Here is a 26,546-nt window from a genome sequence, read left to right on the forward strand (position 1 = left end):
GAAATATAATAAATAAATAAATAATAATAAATTTCATAGTCAATAATATACAAATGAAGCCCATGAGAATAATCAGATATTGAGGTGGAAAGGGCTAGAAAGGCAATGATGGGTTGCATAAAAATGAAATGGAGGCCTTTGGGAAGGGATTAATTGATGTGCATGTGGTGGTGGGAGCTATATTTTGATCATCCTAATGTAGATTCATTTATGGAGACATTTAATACAATGGTAGATTTGAAGAAAAGGGAGGCAATGGGGACAGTGCAATTTACGCTGGGGGATAGCACTTCAGCATGAACATGCTAACTCTCTGAAAGACAAAATAAAATTAATATTTCCATCAGGGAAAAATTACTTAAAAGTTCAGTTCAAGCAGGTGATGATGAAAACAAAATTGTCCAGCTGTGGACTTCAAAGAGCGATTATTTCAAATCATTATGTGAACTTCCTCTTTTGTTCAGCACCAAGCTTACTCAAGCGGTTGCCTCCCTCCTTGTACCAGCCACTCATGAGGCAGCAGACCAAAGCTATTCAAAGCCAATCCCAATATGAGTTTGATGAACAAGTTGCCTTGCTTTCAATATGCATCTCATTTGGAAGTCCTTCGCTGGACAGCCTTCCACAACCTAGGCCCATCTAAATATGTCAAAATTTTGATTCATAAACCCAAGGCCTATGGATGACACTGACTTGGTGAAAGCTTCCCCAAGTTCATTTCTCTTCCCTAAATTAATGAAACTAAGACTGATATAATATTGGAAAATCCAGCATTTGCCATTGCGTCAGCAGCTGAAGAAAGAGAGAGGATCTATAAGATCTGCAGGCTTCCTATTTTCATGACACAAACCAACAAAGGGAACTATTCTTTTATACATTTGCCTCTGAGAGCAATTGGGGGAAATGATTCCTCATGGGAGGAAGGTCAGAGGGAAAGAAGGCTGAAGAAAGAAGGAAAGTGGATCCCAGATGTATTGTTCTGTGTTGTCAAGCCCACAAACACAGACTATGCTTGGATTTGCTTGTGACTGCATTTAACACTGTCAGCAGATATTATTCAGTGGGTGGGGACTCCTCAATTGTGTCCCCAGGGAGAGATCAGGGACAGTTCATCGGAGAAAAGAGGACCACAGTCATGTGAAACTTTCAGTCATACCAATAGAAGTTGACCTATTCAAAGGGACTAAGGAGCATTATTCCACCCGAGCAATCAGTTTAATTTTAGCTGAAAAGAGGAAGTGTATATTACCACCCAGGACTTCCTGGAATGCAATAGTCTGATGGATTCCTTTGCAGATGTCACTCATGTATGGAAGTTACATACTGTACAAAGAAGGGAGAGAAGTGCCGTATTATTGATTCCTGCCCATAGTGTAACCCATTTTGCTAGGGAATTTTGGGGTTGTATTTCCAATAATTCTGAAGAGTGCCAAAGGCTGGCAAGAACAGAGGCTTGTCCTTTCTACTAAATTATCTACATGTTGGATTTAAATACTCCCTATCCATCTGCATGATAAGAAGAGAAATATTTTCAAGAAGCAATGCTTGCTTGTGGTGTTTCATTTGCTGTCCTTTTCATTCAGAGTTCTCACCAAAGCATTCACCTCTATCACAAAAATACATTTTAAAAAATCTATTAGTTTATGGACTTTAAAAGGAGAGAGTTATCTATTGTCTAGCTAACCACATTTTCTTACATAGTGAGTAAGTTGCTCACCCCCAACACTTCTTTCCACCTACCTGTAGTCCAAGGGCTTCTCTTTTCGTGGACTTTGGGTTCAGTTTTCACTGGTCATGAGTTGGGAGCAGACAGCAATCCTGAACAGAGGAAGGACAGCCCTACTCCCAGTTACACACATCTTTCCCTTCATGGCAATAGGTGGGAAGTGCAAAATGTCAGTGTTCAAACCAAAAACCTGATGTACCCACCCAGGAAAAGACAAGAAAAGTAGTTTCCCTCAAGGAAGTCCCAGCCCACCAAGTCAAACATGGCCAGTGCATGTATAAAGGACAGTTGAGTAACCTTGTGGTTTCCTCCCCAGGGGTTGTGGGCGTTGCATGCTTTCTCTCTCTCTCTCATGTACAAGACTCAGTCTGTAGATAAGCAGCACGCCTCTGGGTTCTGCAGTTCCTTCCACACTTCCACTGAAGGATACATGATGGAAGCGGCTGCAGGGTACCCCTCTGTTTTTGTTGTGGATCCAACACTAAGGGATGTTCCCTTTGTGCCACCCAGACGGAGGAGTCCGAAGAAATGGCAAGCTGGTCAGCTGTTCTTGGGATTCCTGGTGCTGCTGATGCTGAGCGGCTTAACCATCCAAGCCTATCTCCTGATTTCCTTTCGCAAGGAACTGGATACAGCAATGGAACAGGTCATAGAGAGTGATAAAGCGTGGTGAGAATGAGATTCTAGTGGGACAGGAAGAAGAGGCCAGGGAGTTGGAGGAGGAACCTAGTCAATGAATATGCTGGACCATGTGTCCTTGGTGTAGTAGTATTTGGTTTCTCTACAGTTGAAACCAGGACAGTTTTGCTATTGTTTCTCAGTGGGGTTGGCTCCACATACTAGGTGTGTGCTCTTGTATGTGTGCAGGAATATGTGTGGTATGTTGGAGAAAAGAGAATAGTAATTTCTTAGGTATGATATATTAGAGGGTTGTACTGACAATGGTCAAAGTAGCTTTCAAAATGCAAAAATTATTGGTGGGAGACAGAGAGAAGGGCTCTTCCAGCAAGTCAGTTGAACAGCAGGATCTAGATTTCAAAGGTCATTGAAAACAATGGAGCTTTTAAAAGCTATTCAATTAATCTGATCTAAGCATGAGATTCCTATTGCCGCATAACGGGGTGAGCTCCTGTTACTTGTCCCAGCTTCTGCCAATCTAGCATTTTGAAAGCACGTAAAAAATGCACGTAGAAAAATAGGGACCACCTTTGGTGGGAAGGTAATAGTGCTCCATGCATCTTTGGCATTTAGTCATGCCGGCCACATGACCACGGAGATGTCTTTGGGGAGCACTGGCTCTTTGGCTTTAAAACGGAGATGAGTACCGCCCCTAGAGTCAGGAACGATTAGCACATATGTGCGAGGGGAACCTTTACCTTTACCTTAAGCACGAGACCAATAATTAGTATATGGCACTGCTATTTTTAGTCTCTTCTAATGTACCTTGTATGAGATGGAAATACAAAGGGCAATAACGTGGCAATAAACAATAACCTTGCCACTTTCGGAGAATTTTACAAATAAGTCAGCAGAGTATCTCCTATTTGGAATCTTTCTATATTTTACAACTATTTTCCCTTTTTTTCTTAAGGAAAAAATGACAGAGGCTGGTCATATATTCCTCCAAGCCAGATCAATAGCTTGCCTGATTTCGGTAGCATGTTCTACAAAGAGCCATTGCGTGCTTTCTAAATCATTGCAGATAGCTAAACAAAATGTGTGAACCAAACCCACTAAGGGTTTATACTCATAAATCACAATTGATTGTGAATTAGCCGGATTTGTGAGCCCAGCCACTGTAGCGCTAATATGCAGTTGGCTTCTTATCCTAGAATTCTCTCTTAATTTTTTTTTTTTTGCACACTTCTGGATTATTAAAATGCAAAAATGGGGGGTGGGTGTTCTTTTATTCTGGTTTGGGATTAAAACCTTATGTTGACAGAGATTCAAACTTCAGATGTGTTGCAAGCCATATAACCTAGGAATGGTTTCCATGCTGAATTGAATTCTATATTAGATTTGTTTTTCAAATATGTCCTTTTTTACATCTCCCACAACTTAATTTGCCATTATTCTATAGACGGGATTATATGTAATTTCCAATGAGAAGCACAACTTGCTTTTTTTACAGCTAATCCCTGATTGTCCTGATACAATATAATAAAAACAATAATAATAACATAATAATATAAATTCATACCTAAACTAATGATAACAATTCTTATTAATTAATTATTATTATTCATGAGTTTCTGTGATTTAAGATTTATTTCCATGCAAATGTAGGCTGAGCATGAGATCAGGATATACAGTATTAGGAGGTTTCTGTTTTTATCACATTTCTAATAGAACCATAATAGCACAGGTTTTCATGCAAAAAGGAGAGTTCTCTTCCTCTGTTTTTGCTGGCTTCCGTTCAGACTGACTTTCTGCTCTTGCAAATGCAACTAGATTTTGGGGGGGGGCAGGGATAGGCAGTTCTAAGAAATATAAACTATTTTCACCCATATTTATGCCTTCACCAATTTCCCTTGCTGAGGCATTTGCAGAATGTTTTCAGGCACCAGCCATCCTTTCTTAAGAAGTTTCAACACAGGATACTCTCAGTCATAATTCAACTCATCAAAGTGAAGAATGACTGAATGTTAAAGAATCTTGTGAGGATATCTTGACCAATTCATCCCATGCATGATCTTGTGCATATATCAAGTGAATGCAGGACCAAACTTTGTGGATAAGTGCACAGATGGTGAATTCACCTTCATTTAACCTCTGTTGTGGTTGCCACAGCTGCCTGTTATTGTATTGATTGTTTTTTCCCCCCAAAGATTCTTTATGTTCTTATTGGAGAAATAGAAGGGAGCAACATGTGGAATCCAGACTTTTGTTCAGAATTCGGTTTTGAACTTTTATTCTCTTTCTTTTGGTGGAAATTAATATTCCAAAGTAATGTGTTAAATAAATAAGAATGTTTTGTGGAGAAGAGGCATGTATGTGTAGCAAAAGGAGAGCTGCTGGGTAGTGAATTTCTAGTGCTTTTTCCACTTGGTTTATTAACAATTATCTACTGATATATATTTTTTTTTAGGGAACAACCAATGCGACTGCTGAAAAAATTATACAAGGTAAGTTTCTCTTCTCTTTTGTTTCAGTCTTCACCTAGACTTGATTCAATATGATACCCTTTAAGTGCCTCAGAGTCATTATTTTTCAGCAATGAGTGGGAAGTAGAATTAAAACAGATTTCACAGATACTATAATATGGGTACTACAGAAAGTTCCATTCTCACAAATCCATAAAGGGAAAGAGTGTGATGGAGCAAATCTGTCCGTGGCCACTAAAATTCAACACCAACTTGTTGGCACACAACCAATCCTTCCAATGCTAAGTGACAATTTCTATGCTGCAGATTCAGTCAGTTTACATGCTATTCCTTCCCTCTTTGCAGGGTGGGAAGTTTACAGATGATGAAGGGTCCCCTTTTAGCCCATTCTGCCCCACACAATGGGTATGCAAATATGTATATACATACTCACAGTTACTCCTTACTGTTTTCTCTTTTCTTTCCAATAGTGAATAGCCCCAAAAGTACTTTTTTCCAAAGGGCAACTGGATGTCTTGCTTCTCATCCAAGAAGCTTCTTCAGCTCTTTCCAAAAGTCCAGTTGCCTTGGGGGGGCGGCACTTTTGGGACAACCATGACCTGGATGACTGAGAATCTCCAAAGACAATAGTGAATAGTATTGATTTGCAATGAAATATAGGAAAGAGGAAAGCAATTCAGTCCTCAATCAGTGTGTTTTGACTGTACAAAAGAAACACTCGTGCATAGTTCTCTTCACTGTTAAGGCTTAGCATTTCCCAGATTCATTTTCCAACAGATGGCAAACCATTTGGATTCAGTATGTCAAAAATGTAGAAAAAAACCTAATTTGACACTGCTGGTTTGTCAATCCCTCCCCCAAACAAAAGAGAAACAATTCTCTATCTCCCTTCCTCCTAGGACCTAGGCTCTGAACAATAACACTAGGTGGCAGCACTGAGGCTGAGGCTGAACTAGAGGCCCTGGGACTCAACTTCAGCCCTAGCGCCACTGCTGCCATTCAAAAAGGCCACCTAGTAACCTTCCTCAAGGCATATAAGCCTTGAAGAATGGCATGATTGGTTGCTCTCACAATCTAGTGTTCCCAGGGATCTGATAGTGCATGCTGTTTACCTGTAGGCAGCCTTTTGCAGCCTACTCGAGCTGCTCTGGGTCACCTGAAGCCTTTATTCTTAAGCAACTTCGCAGAATGTTCTCCTGCAGCCTCTGAAAACTCTACAAAAACCATTCTTTCACATCCTTCATGACCTCCAAACAACGCATGAAAATGGGTCATGCTTTTGAGAATAGTTGTTGTCGAATGTTATGAACGCAGATGTGTTGTGCCATGTCACCTTTGACACATATATCATAGGTTTACCATCACTATTAGATCTATTAGTAGCCAAAGATCCTACATCCAATGTTTTTTTTTTAAAGAAGACATTCAGGAATATTATTTTTTAAAGTCACCATTTCTTAATTTTTGAATAGTTCACTGGTTGTGGTGGGTATTGCTCCTGTAATATAGTAAAAATGACCGCATTTCATCTCTTTATTCCAAAGCATTTCTGTGAGCTGAAGGAAACTTGAAATGATCTGGATTTCTTAGCATTGCCCAGTTGCTCTATCGTCAGAACAGATAGGCAACTATTTCTGAAAGACAAAAAATGAAGGACTTCATCACCCGTTAATAGATAAATAGATGATAGATGATAGATGATAGGTAGATAGATAGATAGATAGATAGATAGATAGATAGATAGATAGATAGATTCCGAATTTCCCCAAAAATAAGACCCTATCTTATATATTTTTTAACCCCCAAATAAGCACTTTGCCTTATTTTCGGGGAGGTCTTATTATTTTGGAGCAAGATGGGGCTCCTCTTGCCGTCTTACCTGATTTCCAGCTCTGAGTTTAAATATTTTTGGGGACAGCTTATTTTCGGGGGGGGAGGCTTATTTTAGCGCATCCGCTCAAAAGCCCGATTGGGCTTATTATCAGGGGATGTCTTATTTTCGGGGAAACAGGATAGATAGATAGATAGATAGATAGATAGATAGATAGATAGATAGAAGAGAAAATGTCCAAGACCACTACTTACAAGAAGAAAAGTTATTGGCAATTGCTTTCCTGGAATAAGATGGTGGGAGGGCACAGGAATGAGGGAAATAGTGACTGAGAGTGGAAGCCTGCAGTCCAGACTGAATAATTTGCAAGATGGCAAAATGTTTCAGTCTATTAAGATGTGCTTAAAACTGCTTAGAGTCAGGTTTGTTGAGGGCTGGAAGATTACTGATGAATGCCCCTTTAATGGCCCTTTTTTAGCTCTTTTGCAAGAGCACCTAGTGGCAAAACACAGAGAACAATGAAGAGTTTTGTGGTACTTTATAAACGACCAGTGTTATTCTGGCATAAACTTTTGTGAGCTATAGTTCACATTATTAGGCTAATTGAGAGCCAGTTTGGTTTAGTGATTAAGGCACCAGGCTAGAAACCAGGAGACTGTGAGTTCTAATCTCACTTTATCATGCAAGCCGGCTGGGTAACCTTAAGTCAATCCCTTTCTCTCTGCCCATGATGCCAGGCTTGGCAACAAGCTGGTTGGTCAAATCCTGTCACAAACAATGGATCAGCACTCAGATGATTTAAAAAAAAGCATACTGCACTTGCAGGAAAACACTAGGAAGAAAACTGTACCAAAGGTGCTTTTTCCAAAAAGCAACTGGACTGTCTTGAGTCCCCCCACCCTTTGAAAACATTTTGCTTCTCAACCAAGAAGCTTCTTCAGTTCATTATTATCAGAATAATAAGCTTTCAAATAAGCTTTCTATAAAAAGCTTTCAAAAGAAAAAATAAAACCAAGAAAATCCAGTTGCCTTTTGGAAACAGCACATTTGGGAAAACCACGACCTGGATGATTGAGAATCCCCATAGACAATTAAGAAGAAGAAGAAAATCACTTGATTAGGGAACTAGAGTCAAATCTTAATTGGGTTTTCACTACATGATAAGACTCAATACAATAGCAACTCTATATTTCCTTGGGTGAGTAAAAAAAAAAAAATCAAATCAAGTCTTTAAACTAACACCTTCCATTATCCACCCTCTCAGTTATACTTCTGGTTGCATACTGTGTCAATTTTTCCACACCTTAAGGGAATAATGTATTAGTGGAACAATTCATAGTAACCTATTATAAGCATGGAGAAATGCTGTGGGTGAGACACTGTGGGAGTGTGGAGGATCTATAAAAAAGATGTACAGTATACATCTTGATAGAAACAGCAGTGGAAAGAATAAAAACAAGAAATGTCTATTACCAAAGAAGCCACAAGAATTATTATTCGAGAATTATTTTTCCCACCAGATCTCCCCAATGAAATATGACCTTCAAATAGCATAACTATTGGAATTCTGGGAGTTGTAATCTCAAAACTTCTGAACACACACAGACCAGTAAAGACTGAATGAGCAACTGAAACATCAATAAACACAATTTGTCTAGCCAGGCCATGCAATTTTATCAAAAATTACTTGACAGTTACCTTGGTTGGCCCAATTGAATGGGAAAGAGAAACATGATGCTGTTCTTTAATTCCCATCAATTCTGGGAGGAATATACCTAGATTGCCATCCTTTGCCATGCACAATTTAAGGCCCTGACATTGATTCAGCAGGACCTGATTATCTGAATGACTACATTTTCCATTCTGCACCTGTCTTGGTACCAGGTCCATAGATGCTCCTACTCTTCAAAGTCTAGTTAACAAATGCAGGAAGAGAACATCATCTCTTGCTCCCAAATTATAGGACAATTAAAGATGATCCTAGAAGACACTTGCCTCCCACTCAAAAAGTTTAAAGTTCAATCCTAGGATAGGTTCAATCCTATGTTTCTCTCCTAGGGCACACAGAAAAAAAATATCTGCTGCAATTCCACATAGGTGTCAGGAAGGGCATCCAGCCAGTAAATACTCAGCTCCATCCAGTCACCCAGACTCTACCTGAAAGGGAGTTTTATGTTATTGATAGTTTTAGTGCATATAATTAGTGTATTTTATTTTTCAATATATAATTGCATTCTATCATTTGCAGTGTTTGAAATATGCCTTCATTAGCTTGCATTGAGTTTGTATAGAGCCTTCTCAAGCTGGTACCTGTTTTGATAACAATCAGTTTCATCTTATTCCTTTTAACAGCTCCACCCAAGCTTCCTCTCAAAAGACCATCTGCTCATCTGACACTAGGTAGGAAATCTTTTTATGAAGCTGTATTTCTATTTAGCTTTTAAATGCATGGAAGCTGCTTGTGAATAAGACAGAATCCTTGAGACCTGACTGGCAGATTCTGGGAGTTGAAATCCACACATCTTAAAACTGCTGAGATTGAGGAACACTGCTTTAGACACCTGCAAAGCTAACTCAGGCATTCTGATTGTCATTTATTTCACTGTTAGATTTCTCTTCCACTTTCCTTCCAGGAGAGTAAGATGGTACTCCCTCCTTCAATTTATTCCTTGTGATGGAGGGTACACTAAGAATGAGAGAGGAATTATCTACTAAAATCACCCAGTGAGCACCATAGCTGAGGGTGGATGTCTCATACCTACAGCAAAACAGCATCTATATATGAGGATATTATGTTGAAATGAACCTGGCTGTGGGGGTGAGGGAGGTAAAGCTCAGAGCTCACTGCCCTTTCCCATCCCAAAATGAAGTTTCAGCTTAATTTGAGGCAATGATTCGCCAATGTTCAGTGTTCTCTATGTGTGTGTTTTGAAGCCAGATTGTTAAAATTAGTTTTCATTGCTGATCTATTAGTGAAGATTCTATGAAAATTGTTTGCTTACCTCTCTGCCCATCTATGAAACAAGGTTGGTTGTGTTTTCCAGAACCCCCTGACACTGCAATTATAGATGGAGTCCTGCAGTGGGAACATCAGAACGGGTTTGCCTTTTTGCATGACATGGACTACAAAGCTGGTTCACTGATTTGCAACAAGTCTGGCTACTACTACATCTATTCCAAGCTCAGCTTGGCATATTCAAGCTGTCTAACCAAACACCAGAGAAATTCCCTTTTCACCCACAGCATTTACAAAAGGACATCTCGGTATCCTAAGGAGCTATTACTTCTGACCAACTACATTACCTATTGCAACTCTAAGGACAGTGAACAGTGGCACGGCAATAGCTTCCTTGCTGGGATAGTGTATCTAGAAGAGGAGGAAGAAGTGTTCATCAAAGTAACAAACAAGGAGCTGTTGTTGTACAAGGATGATTCAGTATCACAATTCGGCACCTTCATGATCTAAAGGCTTTAAGGTTGCACATAGACTTGATTTTAGTTGAGCAATGAGGAGGGCTCCTTCTTTGTACTGTAGTGGGGTCATCTCTCAATGTTGCTTCAGATGTTTTTCAAATATGTTGAAGGAGGGCAAGAGGTCTGCTCATTTTTTAGGAAAAAAAGTTGTTTGATAAACTGTTGGTTGGCCATGATCAAAATAAAAAAGGGTGAGAAAATATTTGGTGTGGGAGGTGTGGGGGGGGAGGACATAGGTGAACTTCTTCTATTTCTTCAAAGAACTAGCTGACATTTCTTTGATTGAGCTGTCAATTAGTCACCCATGACTGGCATCCCAAGTGTATGGCTGTTTTAGGTAATAGGTGCACTTCTTTGGGGGGGGGTAACTATTTTTATACATTATTATTTGAAATGCTGTCAAATCCTGCAAAGTCAGTCTGATAAGGAGTCATGGTGGACAAAGAAAATGACAATGTATCACCTCATGGTCTCTGAAAAGCTGCTGTATATACAGGAGCCTTTCCCCACTTGCACCCACCTACAGCATAAACTTGCCATGGCAGTCTCTATGTTCTGCCTTGTTCCCATGAAGTTAACTTTGTCTTGTTCTCAGCAGCCCAGCACTGAGAAAGCCTCGGAATGATATTTTCCTCTCTTATCTTGACCCTTCCAGAGGACAGCCCTTGAGATTTTGTCACCCTTGGAGTGAAGTCAGGGAACTACCCGTGAGTGGAAACAAAAGTAATAGAGGCAGGACAGGGATGGACTCTGAGCAGAGACAAGTTCTGCCTGGGGGAACTTAGATGGATGGGCAGCACTTCAACTCAGCAGTGGAGAGAGGCCCCTAAATTTAGGATCAAGATTTTGGAGGCTTACTCATGAGTCACTTCATCTTGAACAGTCTACCCAGCACATTCCAAAATGCCATTTTATAGTTACACTGACACAGCATTGTTGAGCCAAGGAGCTTCCTGTGCTGGTGCACTGTTGCTTATCATTGCAGTGAAATGTCAAATGTAAGCTAAGTTTGAATGACTGGGCAGCTTTCTGACTATGACATGGGTCCTGTAGTCAGGAATAAAGCCATTCCTTTATTATTGGCTTTGGTCAGAGCTCAGGAAGCCATTTAGTACTTGGATAGACATTGCCACTATCAGCCTTCAGGCTTTATTTATTCTCTGATGCTTCTCCCTCATCTCCTACCAAAAGACCTTTGAAGGGTTATATTAACCATTCTCTTCTATGAGTGCCTAGCTGTTTTTCCTTCTGCACAGTTGCTGCATTAACATAGGAATATCCATATAATGATATTGGACCATATGATCGTGCTACTACTGTAATGCCCAAATAGGGCAGCATTTCCTGGATTAGTCACTGGCTCATACTACCCAATCAGGGATTTTGTACTAAACAGGGCAAATCCTGCCAAACCATGTGATCAATCAGATTTGATTACATTTATATCCCTTAAGGAAAAGAGGATCATATAACAAAACAGAAGCATTCAAATATTATTGAGAGCAGAAGGTGTGATACTTTTTGAAATATATATGGATGGCTACCTTAATACTGAAGAAATGATTAAAAGTAAAACTTCTCTAATCAAAATTACCTCTGCTCTAGTGCTCAAAGAAATCATTCAGCCTTTTATTAAATAAGAAGGAAATGGATTAATTCCCAATCCTGTATTGAATGGGATAATTATACATTGGCGTAAACCAGGCTCTCAAAGAAGGGCACCAAGCAATTTTAATGGAACAGCTACAGTATGTGTGTGATAAAATAAAATTCCAAAGATTAATGTGTCAAAATATATTGTTTGTGGGACTGCTCTGAAATAGGACTTGAAAACTAGAGCTATGATAGAATATGGGAGCCAGGGATGTGTCCACGCCATATTGCACCTTGTTTAAGTTATACTGGTTTCCAGATTATTTCCCAACAAAGTTGTTGTATTACTTTTAAAGCTTTCATCAGTTTAGATGGAGACTTTCCTCATTGCCTCTTGGCCTTGCAGGACATAGGTTAGCTGGCAGGAGTGTCTGTGGGGCAGCAGAAGGAAGATCCAAAATGTCAACAGCCGAATGAAGTCCTTTTTTATCTGTGTAGCGTGTAAAAATGGGGTAAGATTTTGATCATGCAGTTGCAGCATAATCTTTTTTTAAAAAACATTCTCTGCAGTCATTCTGGGATAATCTCACTAGTAGGACCAAGCCCTGGAAAGTTTTGTTGGCTCCCTAGCTTTCACTTTTGAAAGATTGGTTGAGGCCTCTTATCTTCCAGGCTTTTTGTAGAGTTAAGCTTGGCATCCTGCTGCTATAGTTGGTTGACTGATATTCGGTTACTTCCTGTTCTTTTGTGTTTTATTGCAATATTGCTATGATTTGATACTATAGGCTTTTCATCTGTATAATAAATAGCCTTATTTTTTTGTTTTGGAATTGAAAGGCTGGTTTTGTCTTATTTTGTCTAAAATAAACAAATATGCTTTTGCGAAAGCTATCTAGATGGTGTGGTCATGCAGTGCTGAGCAAAGTTCAGTTGAAGAAGCAGGGATGGCAAAAGATGTTGAGATGGCATAAGCCAGTTAGGCCTCATTTTCTCTTATTTCATAAATTATTTGCCAACTCTGGTCAAAAGATACACATGCATACATGTGCCTCTCTCAGAAGAACCACTTTCACATCTCTGAAAAACTCCCTGACACTAAATTCCTTGACTTTTCAGTAGCTCTTTAATCTCTATTGTAGTATCTTTATCAAAAAATTTATCTCCTGGTGCAGCAACCCCCCTGGAGATCGCAGGCTGTCTGCCTCAGTGGAAGATGCTACTTTTTTAATGCTAGGGAATTAAAGTAAAACTGAGAATAATATAACTCTTCTTATTATGTATAGTGGGAGAAAGGTTTCTGGATAATCGTAGATGAAGAACAAATAATAATTAGGAGATAAATAGAAAAGTGGTGGCAATAGATGTTTGCAACGTTATTATATAGGTTCACATGGCTTCTGCTGTGCCTCACACTTGCTTCCTTTAGTCAAACCGCACCACAGGGGCTCGATAGCATTACAGAAAGGATTTCCTGTGGCCTGCAATGCTTGGCTGGCTGGAGTGTGTTGAAGAGAAGGGTGGTAGATGGAAAACGGCAACATTTCTGTAACCTGAACCAAAACCATCTGCTCAGTTTTAGCAGCATTGTCTAGTGTGGTAGAAAGTCAGTCCCAATGAGCTTCATTTACTGAATACAGGCCCTTGTGAGAGGAACAAATTAAATTCCAGGACATTAACCTGCAGCTTCGGGTTGAACCTAGAGTTTACTCCTCCAGCAGCATTCAATAGTTCTTACACTGAATGTTCACGAAGATGAGTGAAACCTGAAGAATCACTGAAAATACAGAGTGCTTTCAAGTACATGAAAACCACTCTCTCTTTGGCTTAGAGCTTTTCCCCATTTGCACTTAACCACAATGCAAAAATCTCAGAGTGAAACAGGTATATCTGTGTCAGGGTTATAACTTCTATTTCCATCCTTAAATGGACACCATCCATTGAGGCTTTAAAAGCTGTTGCCTTTCACTGATTTATGTCAGAAACAGGCTAGTAATTAGGAGGAGGTGGGTGGGAAAATAACCTCATTTCAGACTGCACCCTCTGCCTGTAATGGTTTGTTGCAGTTACAGTAACAGAGTTGGAAGGGACCTTGGGAGACCTGGGGAGGGGAGAGAAAGATGCTGCCTGGGGAATGATCAGATAAGATCTGATTACAGGGAGAGAAGGCATAGCCTGCAGTTACATAATGGATAAAGAATCTCAGAAGGAAACCCTCCCCTACCCCCCACTTCTCAGGCTGTAAAAGAGATGGTGAGAGATTTGTACTATCAAGTCTGCAAAATTGATATCAGCCTTCCCAAATAGACCAGACAGAAGCAATAATAGATGAGCTATTCTATTGTAAAGTTACATTAACAAAACCTTGCAAGTCTGAAAGTACAAACATCCCACCACCACTTTTATCTGCTTGATCCATAAGGGGCAAAGTCTTTTCTAAGTTTCTTACTCTGACCATTAAGCGATAGGGGGATTTCCAAATCTCCCACCATCTCTTTTTACATCCTGAGAAGTTATGCAGTGGAGTGGAATAGAATGCCATACAGGCAATGCAGGGAAGGCAATTAGAGCCACAAATGTCATGTTGGTGTAATTTGGGGCCAACTTGAGGATGGGTGGAAATAACCCAGCAGCACGGAAGGCCCTCAAGCCAGTTGTTACTCAGATATCCCCAAAGCTCAAATGGTTTGTGGCTGCCACCACGGCCGCTTACGGCTCAGTGCATATAATATTTTGCAAACCATGACCTACATCCAGGTTTGTCAGTAAAACTCTTTTAGTGGGCAATTCTTAAAACTCCCTTCACTTCACTTCACTTTAAAAGGCTCAGTTTCTGAGAACTTAGGGCGAGGAAAGTACCAATGATTATATCAAATAATGCAAGTCTTTCTTTTAACTTTCTATCACAAATTCAATCAAGAAAAGCACCATCTCCATTGTGTGGAGAGGAGGTAATCTTTCCTCCTGTACTGCTAAGAGTTCATTTTGCCCCAAGATATATATCTCTTCTTCTGTGTATGGCAGCAGCACAAATCTAATATACATGTGAAACAAACATCAGTAAGCACTATACATGTAATCAAATTATATCCATCAAGTGTTTCTATTGGGGAAGTTGTGCATCTGAATTAGAGTGGAAAAGTAATTTATGCATAATATAAAATTCCACATCCTGCTTCTCCAAATTGCTTAAGATTACTATAATTTAGCACTTTCCTTACTATTTATCAGCAAGATTTCAGGGCCTGCAGTAGCCACAGTGCTAAGGACAAGTCAAGGAGGAACAGCAGCTGTGATTACTTATAGAATTTTAATGACAAAGAAAACTGTTCTAGTAGTGAGAAGCAATATCTATGCAGGAAATTGGATTTTTTTTTAAAAAGTTTTTTATTATTTTTTTAAAAACATAAACATAAAACACATTTTTTCAAAACAAAGCTTTTGATCCGGTCACAAATTAATACAAATCACTAGCAAATCTTAATTTTTGATTAACACAACTTAATATTTTACTCAGTTATTTCCCTCAATTTTATCTATTTAACTATGCCATTATCCCCAAAAACCCATTACTTAAATCTTAAATCCTAACCAATTATAATTCCATTTTTCTCTTTCATTTGCTTAGATGGATATATTTTAACAATATAAATCATCACTATTATTATAAACATTCATCATTAATTCCAACATAATCATTTTATTTTTATTAATGAACTCAACATTTATAGTCTTTATTTCTGTTATTAAACCTAACATTCATTTCATTTTAACTATTAATCTCAACATACTCCTCCTTTTTTGGCTATCCCACCTCATTTTATTTTGCTATAAAACCCAACATCTTTATCTTCATCTTTGTTGTTAAACCAATCATTTTTATTTCCTGGCTGTTAAACACAGCATAAGCATTTTATTTTTGGCTGTTAAACACAGCATACTCATTTTTGTTTTTTGGCATTACACAGCATAGCCATTTTTGTTTGGCTGTTGAGACACTGGTCTACCCATTTATTTTTGCAGGCTCCGGTCTACTCATTTGTTTTCTTTTAACACTGATCAGCTGTAGGGTGGCTCTTTGAAGCCCTGCAGCAAGAGTTTAAACAGTTTTTTCCCTCTAGCCATCAGCTGAGACTCAGGAGGCAGCAATAGATTGGGGGTGGGGCCAAATAAAAGGTAAGAATAACACGGGGGGTAGGTGGGGGTGGGTGGGGGGCAGGGGGCGGGGGGACAGAACCAGTTCGGTGACATCATATCGTCACCGCTACCAGCTCGGCAGAACCGGGCGAAACCGGGAGGAACCCACCACTGCCTTTTATGTTTTGGCTGTTACACAGCATATCCATTTTGTTTGGCTGTTAAACACAGCATAGTCATTTTTGTTTTCTGGCTGTTACACAGCATATCTATTTTTATTTTTTGACTGTTAAACACAGCATAATCATAGTTGGTTTAACTATCCCTACTTAATCCTTTCTTTGTTGTTTCCATCCATCTATACAATGCTTATTTTCAGTTAATCATATTTATCTTTATCCTTTTTTCATAACAATTTAACATTGAGACATGGTTCTTGCTTAAAATATACCTTTAAATATATTTATAAATTCCTTTTAACATTTTAAATTAACCATATTTATCTTTATCCTTTTTCATACCAATTTAACATTAACACATAATTCTTGCTTCAAACATACCTTTAAATATGTTTATAAATTCCTTTTAACATTCTTAATTTCTGTAAAAACCTCCTTTTTATTATTACAATCCACCTGTACATTGTTTTATTTTTAATCACATTGTTTCAATCTTCTTTTTTCTTTTTTCAGTCGTGTTTATCTTATTTCTTCATCTCCTCGCCTGCAAACATATATTTCCTTCCATTTTCAAAGTTTTCAATTTTGTCCTCCATAAATCAAATTATATCTTTTTGTTATTTTTATTCCAGATATAATATATCAAATCTTCTCTTGGGCCTGCATTTAGTCCTTCTTTTATTCCTGCGCCAATTTTTTAAGTTATTATTGTTTCAACTATAGGAGTTCCATTATAATTTCCTTTTCTTTTCAAAAAAGTCAAGATGCCTGCAGACAAGAAAAAAAACCCTCCTACGCAAGATCCCACGACTTTTATCTGTAGAACTCAAAATTTCCCATAGCAGAAAAGAATTACAAAGTTCCTTTTTGAACCAGATGGTGTCCCTCTACAATCCACATTTTCCATTAGTCATGCGAGTTTCCATTTTGTGCTATTATGTAACAATCCAGTTTATTTCTTCTTTAATTTTAAAAGTATCCAATCTTCTTTTTTTAAAAAAAAAAAATCCAATTCCAATTTTAAAATATCCAGTCTTTGTCCCATATCTCAATATTTAATTCCTTTAGTTCTATTCAAAGCTTAGTTGTTTCTCGGGTCTTTGTTTCTTTAAGGTAACATTTTAAACTTTCAGCCCCTTTGTTATCAGCTGCTATTTTATAGCTAGGGATCTTATAGATGTTAATTTTGCTCTAAGCGTTGTTCTAGCCTGGGTTGGTTGTCACTCACCCGGCTTCAAAGAGCTCCATTTCTATCCACTTTCCTCCAGCACATTTCTTGCCCAGTTGTCCCAGCTTTGTGGCAGCCACCATGGCTGCTGCCCCCCGCCGCTGACTCACAGAGTGTTTCCTCTGACCTCTGAGGAACTTGCCTGTTCCTCTTGGTCATCCGAGGTGCCCCTCCTTTTCCCCATCCTGCAGGACGGTTCTGGTCTGAAGACCCATCGGCGGCAGTTCGAGGTTTTTGCGGGGCTCATCAGAGCCTGCTATTTCCCTGACTGTCTCACCGTGATGCCAAACCGGAAGTCATCTAGGACTACTGTTGATTACCAACTACCTACCTCCCCTGTAGTGGCCCTCCATCAACTCTTGGTATAATCTTGTGACTGATATTGCAAGGAAGGAGCCTGATGTAATTCATGAGTTCAGAGCTTCTGTGGCAACCATTGAATTGTCAAGAGAAATTGACACTCCAGCAAATGAATTAGGACACATAATAGATCTGACCTTTATATCAGAGTAGACAGGGTGGATAAATCAGTATAACATCAAACTGCAGATTATGTAGACCCTGGGCTATTTCAAGGTTGGTAGACCTATTAAAATTATCTATCCCAAGTACCTAAAAATATATTTTTTAATTTGTTTATACATTTTCTCTTTACATACAATAAGTGCTTAGTGAACAGTGTACTGTCTGAGTCAGTTTGCATATATAATAATACTTTTTAGAATCCTAATTTCTACCTCTGTTATCTAACCATTGATAAAACAAGTCCCATATTTGAAAATACTCTGTGTCTTCTTTTCTTTTATCTTCAGTGTTAGTCCATTAGTTAGTCCATTTCTGTAATTTTTAAAAAATGTTAAGATAGCATATATTCGAGACTGTCTGCTGCTACCGACGGCCTCCCATCGACCTGTGCGCTCCCACAGAGAGGGCCTCCTCGGGGTGCCATCAGCCAAACAATGTAGGCTGGTGACCCCCAGGGGGAGGGCCTTCTCTGTGGGGGCACCTACCCTCTGGAATCAGCTGCCCCCAGAGATAAGGAGAATCCAAGACCTCAGTGCCTTCTGCCGTGCCCTTAAAACCTTCTTTTTCCAGCAAGCCAGGCTGGCCTAACACTTTTTAAAATGTTTTTAATTGTCTGTTGTTGTTTTTAATCATGGGGCCAAATTTATATATATCTTTTTAATTGTATTTTAATGTTTGTAGTTTATGTTTTTACTTGGCTGTTCACCACCCTGAGTCCTCAGGGAGAAGGGCGGTATACAAATTTAAAAATAAATAAATAAAATAAATAAATAAATAAATATAGACTATAAGTCAGGAGAACCGTAAGTATCGCAGCAATACTGGCTGGGAAATAGCAAAGCTCCAAAGAGCTTTGTGAAAACCCAGCTAGACAAACTGCTGTCGAAGGGGGGGGTCGTCTTCGGACCAGAACTGTCTTGGAGGGATGGGGAAGAAAGATAGGCACCTCAGAAGACCAAGAGTAACAGGCAAGTTCCTCGAAGCGTCGGAGGCAATTCTTTGATCCAGGGGTGGGGGCCATTGAAACAACCGCTGCAAGCTGGGCAACCGGACTAAGATTTGTGCAGGAGCCGTGATTGAATAGAGTATTGTTACCAGGTGAGTGATTGGCCAACTCTAAAGCTTAAAAGGGGTCCCAACCTAGACTATAAGCCAGAACCATTTCTGTTAGACATAATACCAGAAAAATGTGATAAAGGGAATGTATATTTGATATTACATGTCTTGACAGCAGCAAGAATTGTATTTGTACAACACTGGAAGAATGAGGAAACACCTACAGAAGAAGATGTAGTTTTTTAAAAAGTACTTAAAGGATTCTGAAGGTTTCCAAAGGGTGCTTGATGACTTTTCCAACACTTTGGCAGGAAGTTGCATTTTATCAAATTCAAAGGAAGTTCACTAAATAACCAATGAGAAGCTTGAGAAGACATTTATTAGACACTAACATTCTTTACTGATTTCTAAGCCACAGTAATTATGGGACAAATTTAGGAGTTCAGTTGTGGGATCCTGCCTTTGACAAAGATGGTTTATACTTCTAGAGGCTGCAAATTAATTTTCTGAGAGTACAGCTTCTCTTGTCTTTCTATTCTTTCTATTTAAAAAAAACTTTTCTTCTAAAATTATTTTTGGCTTTCTTGTATCCTTAAAAACATTCTCTGTTTTTATTTGTAAGTATCCTATGTATTTTGCCTTAGTTGTAGTTCTGAGCTACAACTGGATACTTTATTTGCATCATCGTTTGCAGTTGCCTGACAGAATCCTGGCTGCAATCTGAGATGTTCTGCACAAAGGGTATAATGTAGAGCTGTGCAAAGCATTCAAATGAGAAAAACGTATCTCCTTGAAGCATTAAAGTAACCATGTCCCTGGATGGCCTATATAACTTAATAGAGTCTTTAATAAGTCCTTAATGGACTTATTACATTACATTACATCTACATGGAGGAAAGTAAGCAGTGGGATACCCCAAGGTTCTGGCTTGCCCAGTACTCTTCAATAGCTTCGAAAATGATTTAGATTTATTTATGGCGTAAATGACCAGCGTATGGCTGGTCACACACAATATTAAAACACTTCATTTTTACAGGTTAAAACAATTAAAACAATTTTTTTTTAAAAAAGCAGTAAGAAAACCTAAGAGGAAAACAGAAATAACATTTCAGAGTTTAATGTCGAGTTTGGAGATCCAGTCAGTAGCTGTCGTTGTTACGCAGAGGAAGTCCCTAAAACCTCCTGGATACCTTCTGTTAGAGCATTCCCTCACTATATGTTGGATAGTCTATCGGGGGGAGGGGGCGCAATCACATTGTGCTGAAGGTGTCTTTCCCCATTTATACAAAGAGTTAATGATTTAGATGAGGGAATAGAAAGGGAACTCATCAAATTTGCAGATGATATTAAGCTCGTAGGACTAGGAATAGCCAACACCCCAGAAGACAAGGTTAGGATCCAGAAGAATGTCGACAGACTTGAACACTGGGCCCTAGCTAACAAAATGAAATTCAGTGGTGAGAAAAGTAAGGTTTTACACTTAGGCAAGAAAAAACCAAATGTACCGGTATAGAGTAAGTGAAACCTGGTTCAATAGCAATAACTGTGAGAGGGATCTTGGACTCCTAATGGACAATCACTTAAATACGAGCCAGCAGTGTGCTGCAGCTACCAACAAAAGCCAATGGATTCCTAGGCTGCATTAAAAATGGGATAAAATTAAGATCATGTGAAGTGTTAGTGCCCCTGTATAATACCTTGATAAGACCACATTTGAATACTGCATCCAGTTTTAGTCATCACAATATAAAAAAGATGTTGAAACTCTGGAAAGAGTGTAGAGAACAACAACAAAGGTGATTAGGATGCTGGAGGCTAAAATATAATGAAGAAGAGTTGCAGGAATTGTCTAGTGAAAAGAAGGACTAGAGTGACACAATAGCAGTGTGTTCCAATATTTGAGGGGCTGCCAAAAAGAGGAAGGGATCAATCTATTTTCCAAAGCACACAGTGCATGTGTTTGGAAGCATAGTCAATACTATGGCTGCTCACACATAAAGAAAGCTAGGAACAACATTCACATCAACTACACAAACCCTTCCAAATTAATGCTTTCAAACTTATGTGCAAAGCACCTCTTTCACACAGACTGCACAGCCCAGAAATAGAATCTAATGTGAATTTCATTTACATCCTCAGATGTTTTATATTACAATAGCAGCCAAAGGCAAATCCCCATATCCAATACCATCCATTTTCCTTCTCCATTACCACTTTTTTTAATTAATAATTTTACTTAAATAGTTCTGAAGAATTGAGCTCATTAGATATATAGATATAGATATATTGGATAGCCTAATAAAATTATAACTGTATGGGAAATGTGAAAACACTCTTTTTAAAACCAACTTTATTAAGTTTAAAACCAACTTTATTAAGTTTCAAAAAGAAATAAAATACAAAATAACAAAAAAAAGAGGTTGGGAAGGGGGAGATCAAGGGAAAATAGAAATTAAAAATGATAATAAAATAAAAAAATATGGAGAAAAAAACAAAAAGTGTGACCTGACTTTCTTCGTTAAACATACAAATATATAGTGAGAGGCGCTGCGGGAGGACGGCGGCCTGGGTGCGGCAGTCTTCTTCTGCGACGGAGGCCGCGGAGGCCGCGGAGGCCGGGGCGGCCCTGCCCCCCAGCTGTGGGAGCCTCTGCCCAACCTGTTGAGGGCTTTTTCGCCCCCGGAATATTGCGGCTGGGCGGAGCTGACGCGGGAGGCGCCGCGAGAGGATGGCAGCCTCTTCTGCGCCGGAGGCCGCGGAGGTCGGAGCGGCGGCGGCTGTGGGCGCGGCGGCATGGAGCGGGCCCTTCCCTCCCAGGCCCTGGATGTTGTTCCGGTGGTCCTGGGATGTGATGAGGGTCCGGTTTCCGGACGGCGTCGACGATGGCAGCTGAGGCTCAATGGCAAGATGATGGCGGCGCCCTGGTGCTTAGTACTGAAGAAGGGGGGGGAGATATGGCCGCTCTGTTTCTGGCCTTACCACCTATACATGGATTAGACCATCTGACCTGGGGGCTGGAGTCTGGAAGCGGGGGATACAATCAGGGGGATTTATGAGGTTCTGGGGGTTGGAGAGGCTGGAGTGCGGCCAAAAAAAACTGGTCATCTGGTCGCCTCGATTGATCTCTCCTCCCCCCCCCCATGCCTTTGACTTGGTCTTTGGCTCCCCGCCTCCAGACTGTATCCAGCTGTATGTTATCCCTCCCTTTTGAATATCTTCTCTCCCGCGGGTTCAATATCATCATTCCTCTATGGTTTGGCTCCTTTTCCATCTTGTGCCCCAAGCTGGAGGGTGTTTGGGCAATTGTCATGCGGGAGCTGAGGGAGTTGTTGCCTTTCACCAACGGAGGAATAGACCATCTAACTTTCCCAAGCCCTTTCCATCTGGGCTAGCCACCGTGAGAGGGTGGCTTGGATCCTTACCTCCAATTCTGATGAACTGACATGGGACTCCTCCCACTGCAGTGAGAGAGCAGTGGAGTCCAGCCCACTGACTCTGAGGTCCATCTTGCTCCAATACCTTAGACTATTCATCAAACTCCTGACCAGACTTTCTACCTCTCATCTATGTATGGCTTATACCTCAGCAGACCTGCTTGCGCTGCGAGATGCCCCCCTCTCGCGGCGATGGCCTTCCATGTTATCAAAGGCCTACCTTAAGGATGGGTTTTGGAGCCCTGAGAGGTGGCATGTTTCAAAGCGGGGATTAAGGGTTTTTTTAATTAGGGTTTTTAATAATTTTTTAAGGGGAACCGGGAGGACGACCAAAGGAGATGGGGGGGGTAATCCACCAAGGTCAGAGCCGAGCCCGGCACGGGGTAACGGTTTGGAGGACACTGGACGAGGGAATGGGGAGGGGGCGGAGGGCTATCCCAATGAGGGAAATACCATCAGCACGGTGGTTGGGAGGGGCAGATATGGCGGGAGCAGGGGGGCACATCATGTGTTGGGGACGCGCACTTGCTGTTTGAGAGCAATTGCGCGCCCCGGCCCTCAAAGCTCCCCTCGGATACTAGGTGGCTTGGATACTCAGGACCTGGGCCTGCGGCTGATGTTGTGCAATGCTAGGTCTGTGGTAAATAAGGCCCCCCTCATACACGATCTTATCCAGGAGGGGGGAGCGGACCTGGCTGGTATTACGGAGACCTGGTTGGGACCGGAGGGAGGAGTCCCTCTGGTCGAGATGTGCCCACCAGGTTTCAGAGCATTCCATCAGCCGAGAGCCCAGGGGAGGGGCGGGGGGGTGGCGGTTATTATTAAAGAAGGTCTTGGTCCGAGGGAGACCACTGTGCCTCAGACTGCCGGATGTGAGTCCCTCTTCGTGAGATGGGGTCATGGGGTTCAGATGGGCTTGCTGCTTGCGTACCTGGCTCCCTGCCGCGTGGCAGCAGCCCTGCCTGAGCTACTCGACGTGATAGCCACGGTGGCAGTTGATACACCCAGGCTTATGGTCATGGGTGATTTCAACTTGCCATCCGTTGGTGAAACGTCTGGGATGGCTCGGGAGTTCATGGCTTCCATGACGGCCATGGACCTGACCCAGTTAGTTCATGGCCCCACTCACGGGGGGGGACACACTCTAGACTTGATTTTTGTCTCTGGCCAGTGGTTGAGTGATCTTGTTATAGGGGATATAGACATGGAACCCTTGTCATGGTCAGATCACTCACTCCTTCGTCTGGACCTTCGTACCGCTACACCCCGCTGCAGGGAGGCGGTCCCAATTAGATGGGTCCGCCCCAGCCGCCTGATGGATCCTGATAGGTTCCAGACGGAGCTTGGGCCAATTCCTGATGATCTGGCACACAACTCGGCCGAGGACCTGGTAGCTGCCTGGGATCGGGCGGCTGGTGGGGCCTTGGATCGAGTCGTGCCTTTGCGGCCTCTGACCCGCTGTTGATCCCTCGCGGCTCCTTGGTTCACCGAGGAGCTGAGGGAGATGAAACGCCGGAAAAGACGCCTAGAGAGCGGTTGGAGGGCCAGTCGCGCTGAATCTGACCGAACACTGGTAAGGTCGCATATTAAGACCTACCTAGTGGCGATAAAGACGGCAAAGTGTAATTACTTTTCCGCCTCTATTGCGTCATCAGGGAATCGTCCGGCAGCCCTGTTCAGGGTAACCCGCTCCCTGCTCCATCTGGGAGCGCGGGAGGATCCCTTGGAAGGCAGGGCGGAGGATTTCGGACAATACCTGTATGACAAAATCGCTCAGATCCGGGGGGACTTGGACTCTGACTGGGTAGATCAGGGCAGGGTGACGAGGAATAGTCTTGAGAATGTTATCTGGGAGGAGTTTGATGCTGTGACTCCCGATGATGTGGACAGGATTTTGGGGAGACTTAGTGCGGCCACATGTTTACTGGACCCGTGTCCCTCCTGGTTGGTACTGGCCTCTCGGGAGGTTACACGAGGCTGGCTCCAGGGTGTTATCAACGCTTCATTGAGTGAGGGTTACTTCCCCGCGGCCTTGAAAGAGGCGGTGGTGAGGCCTCTCCTCAAGAAGCCGTCCCTGGATCCGGCAATATTGGCCAACTATCGTCCTGTCTCCAACCTTCGCTTTCTGGCAAAGGTTGTTGAGAGTGTGGTCGCGCGACAGTTTCCGCAATTCCTGGAGGAAACATCCTATCTGGATCCGTTCCAGTCTGGTTTCAGGCCTGGGCACAGCACGGAAACAGCATTGGTCGCGTTGGTTGATGATCTCTGGAGGGCTCGGGACAGGGGTTGCTCCTCTGTTCTGGTCCTGTTAGACCTCTCAGCGGCTTTTGATACCATCGACCATGGTATCATGCTGCACCGGTTGGAAGAGTTGGGGATGGGGGGCACCGTGTTACGGTGGTTCTCCTCCTTTCTCTCCGACCGGTCGCAGTTCGTGTTGACAGGGGGGCAGAGGTCGACCTCGAGGCCTCTTATATGTGGAGTGCCTCAGGGGTCGGTCCTCTCGCCCCTCCTGTTCAACATTTATGTGAAGCCGCTGGGCGAGATCATCCGTGGCTTTGGGGTGAGATACCATCAGTACGCTGATGATACTCAGCTGTACATCTCCACCCCAGGCCACCCCAATGATGCCCTTGAAGTGATGTCCCAGTGCCTGGAGGCTGTACGGATCTGGATGGGGAGGAACAGGCTCAGGCTCAACCCTTCCAAGACTGAGTGGCTGTGGTTCCCGGCATCCCGATATAGTCAGTTGACTCCATCACTGACTATTGGGGGCGAGTCTTTGGCCCCCACAGAGAGGGCTCGCAATCTGGGAGTCCTCCTGGATACACAGCTGTCCTTGGAGGAACATCTGACGGCTGTAACCAGGGGGACCTTTTATCAGGTTCGCCTGATCCGCCAGTTGCGGCCCTTTCTTGATCGGGATTCCCTGTGCACAGTCACTCATGCCCTCGTGACCTCTCGCCTTGATTACTGTAACGCTCTCTACATGGGGCTCCCCTTGAAGAGCACCCGGAGGCTCCAACTGGTCCAGAACGCAGCAGCGCGGGTAGTGACGGGAGCAGCATAGCGCTCCCATGTAACACCGCTCCTGCACGAGCTGCACTGGCTCCCAGTGGTCTTCCGGGTGCGCTTCAAGGTGTTGGTTATCACCTTTAAAGCGCTCCATGGCATAGGGCCTAGCTATCTCCGAGACCGCCTGCTGCCACCGACGACCTCCCATCGACCCGTGCGCTCCCACAGAGAGGGCCTCCTCGGGGTGCCATCAGCCAAACAATGCAGGCTGGTGACCCCCAGGGGGAGGGCCTTCTCTGTGGGGGCTCCCACCCTCTGGAATCAGTTGCCCCCTGAGATAAGGAGAATCCATGACCTCAGTGCCTTCCGCCGTGCCCTTAAAACCTTCCTTTTCCAACAAGCCGGGCTGGCCTAATTCTTTTTACATGTTTTTTAATTGTTTGGTTTATTGTTTTAATTAATGGGGCCAAATTTATATATATATTTTTAACTGTATTTTAATATTTGTATTTGATGTTTTTATTTGGCTGTTCACCGCCCTGAGTCCTCAGGGAGAAGGGCGGTATACAAATTCAAAAATAAATAAATAAATAAATAAATAATAAGATAACATTCTCAGCTAAAACAAAACACCCTAATATAAAAATATACGAATTAAACTATCAAAATAATACTAAAACTATATAATAAAGTAATGTCTTATTCTAAATGTTAGACTAAACATACACAAATATAAACATACATGTCTAATAACAATAAACATATACAATATTTCTATAATGATAACAAACCTAATCATCATTTCAAATAAAATAAAATTTTTCTTTTTATCTTTCTCAAGCAAAAAGTAGTCTCCAAATAGAAACAAACCCAAAACTTATCCAGTTTTAATCTTTCTACTAATTGTGCATAGGGAAACCATTGGCAAATATGATCTACTTTTTCCAACTTTTCTCTTGCTTTTAATCTAGATACTCTTCCAATAAAGGTCAATAAATCAGCATAGGTCAACCAACTTTATATAACTCTCATTTCTCTTCTAAAACATCTTCCTAGGGTAACATAAAGGAATTTTTGGAGACAATCTTGCTGTCATGGCTTCATGTGGGTAAAGCACACATCGCAAGCTGACAGCCAGACATCTGTAACAGAGGGAGAGAGCAATGGGGGGAGGGGGCAGAGATGCAGGGAGAGAACCAGAAATCGTAACCAAGCTGTCCTGTCCCGTTCCAGGAGAGAGAAGCACC

At 41.7% G+C, this 26,546-nt stretch overlaps 1 protein-coding gene and 1 long non-coding RNA gene across 2 annotated transcripts in view; one reads left to right on the plus strand and one right to left on the minus strand.

The window, feature by feature from the left end:
- The window catches only part of LOC132709533 (uncharacterized), a 36,594-nt gene extending 34,717 nt beyond the window's left edge, over positions 1-1,877 (minus strand). The window contains exon 1 of the long non-coding RNA XR_009620563.2: positions 1,741-1,877. This is a non-coding gene — a long non-coding RNA (uncharacterized LOC132709533). The remainder of the gene's footprint in view (positions 1-1,740) is intronic.
- A 204-nt stretch (positions 1,878-2,081) lies between these two features.
- On the plus strand, positions 2,082-12,615 carry TNFSF14 (TNF superfamily member 14). Its single transcript, XM_034433902.2, has 4 exons — positions 2,082-2,372; positions 4,815-4,851; positions 9,014-9,061; positions 9,706-12,615. Exons 1-4 carry the CDS (start codon positions 2,157-2,159, stop codon positions 10,125-10,127), a joined length of 723 nt encoding a protein of 240 aa, XP_034289793.1. The 5' UTR covers positions 2,082-2,156; the 3' UTR covers positions 10,128-12,615.
- Positions 12,616-26,546: the final 13,931 nt, after the last annotated feature.

This window comes from Pantherophis guttatus, chromosome 2 (assembly GCF_059756535.1).
Source record: "Pantherophis guttatus breed Tessera chromosome 2, ASM5975653v1, whole genome shotgun sequence".
NCBI lineage: Eukaryota > Metazoa > Chordata > Lepidosauria > Squamata > Colubridae > Pantherophis > Pantherophis guttatus.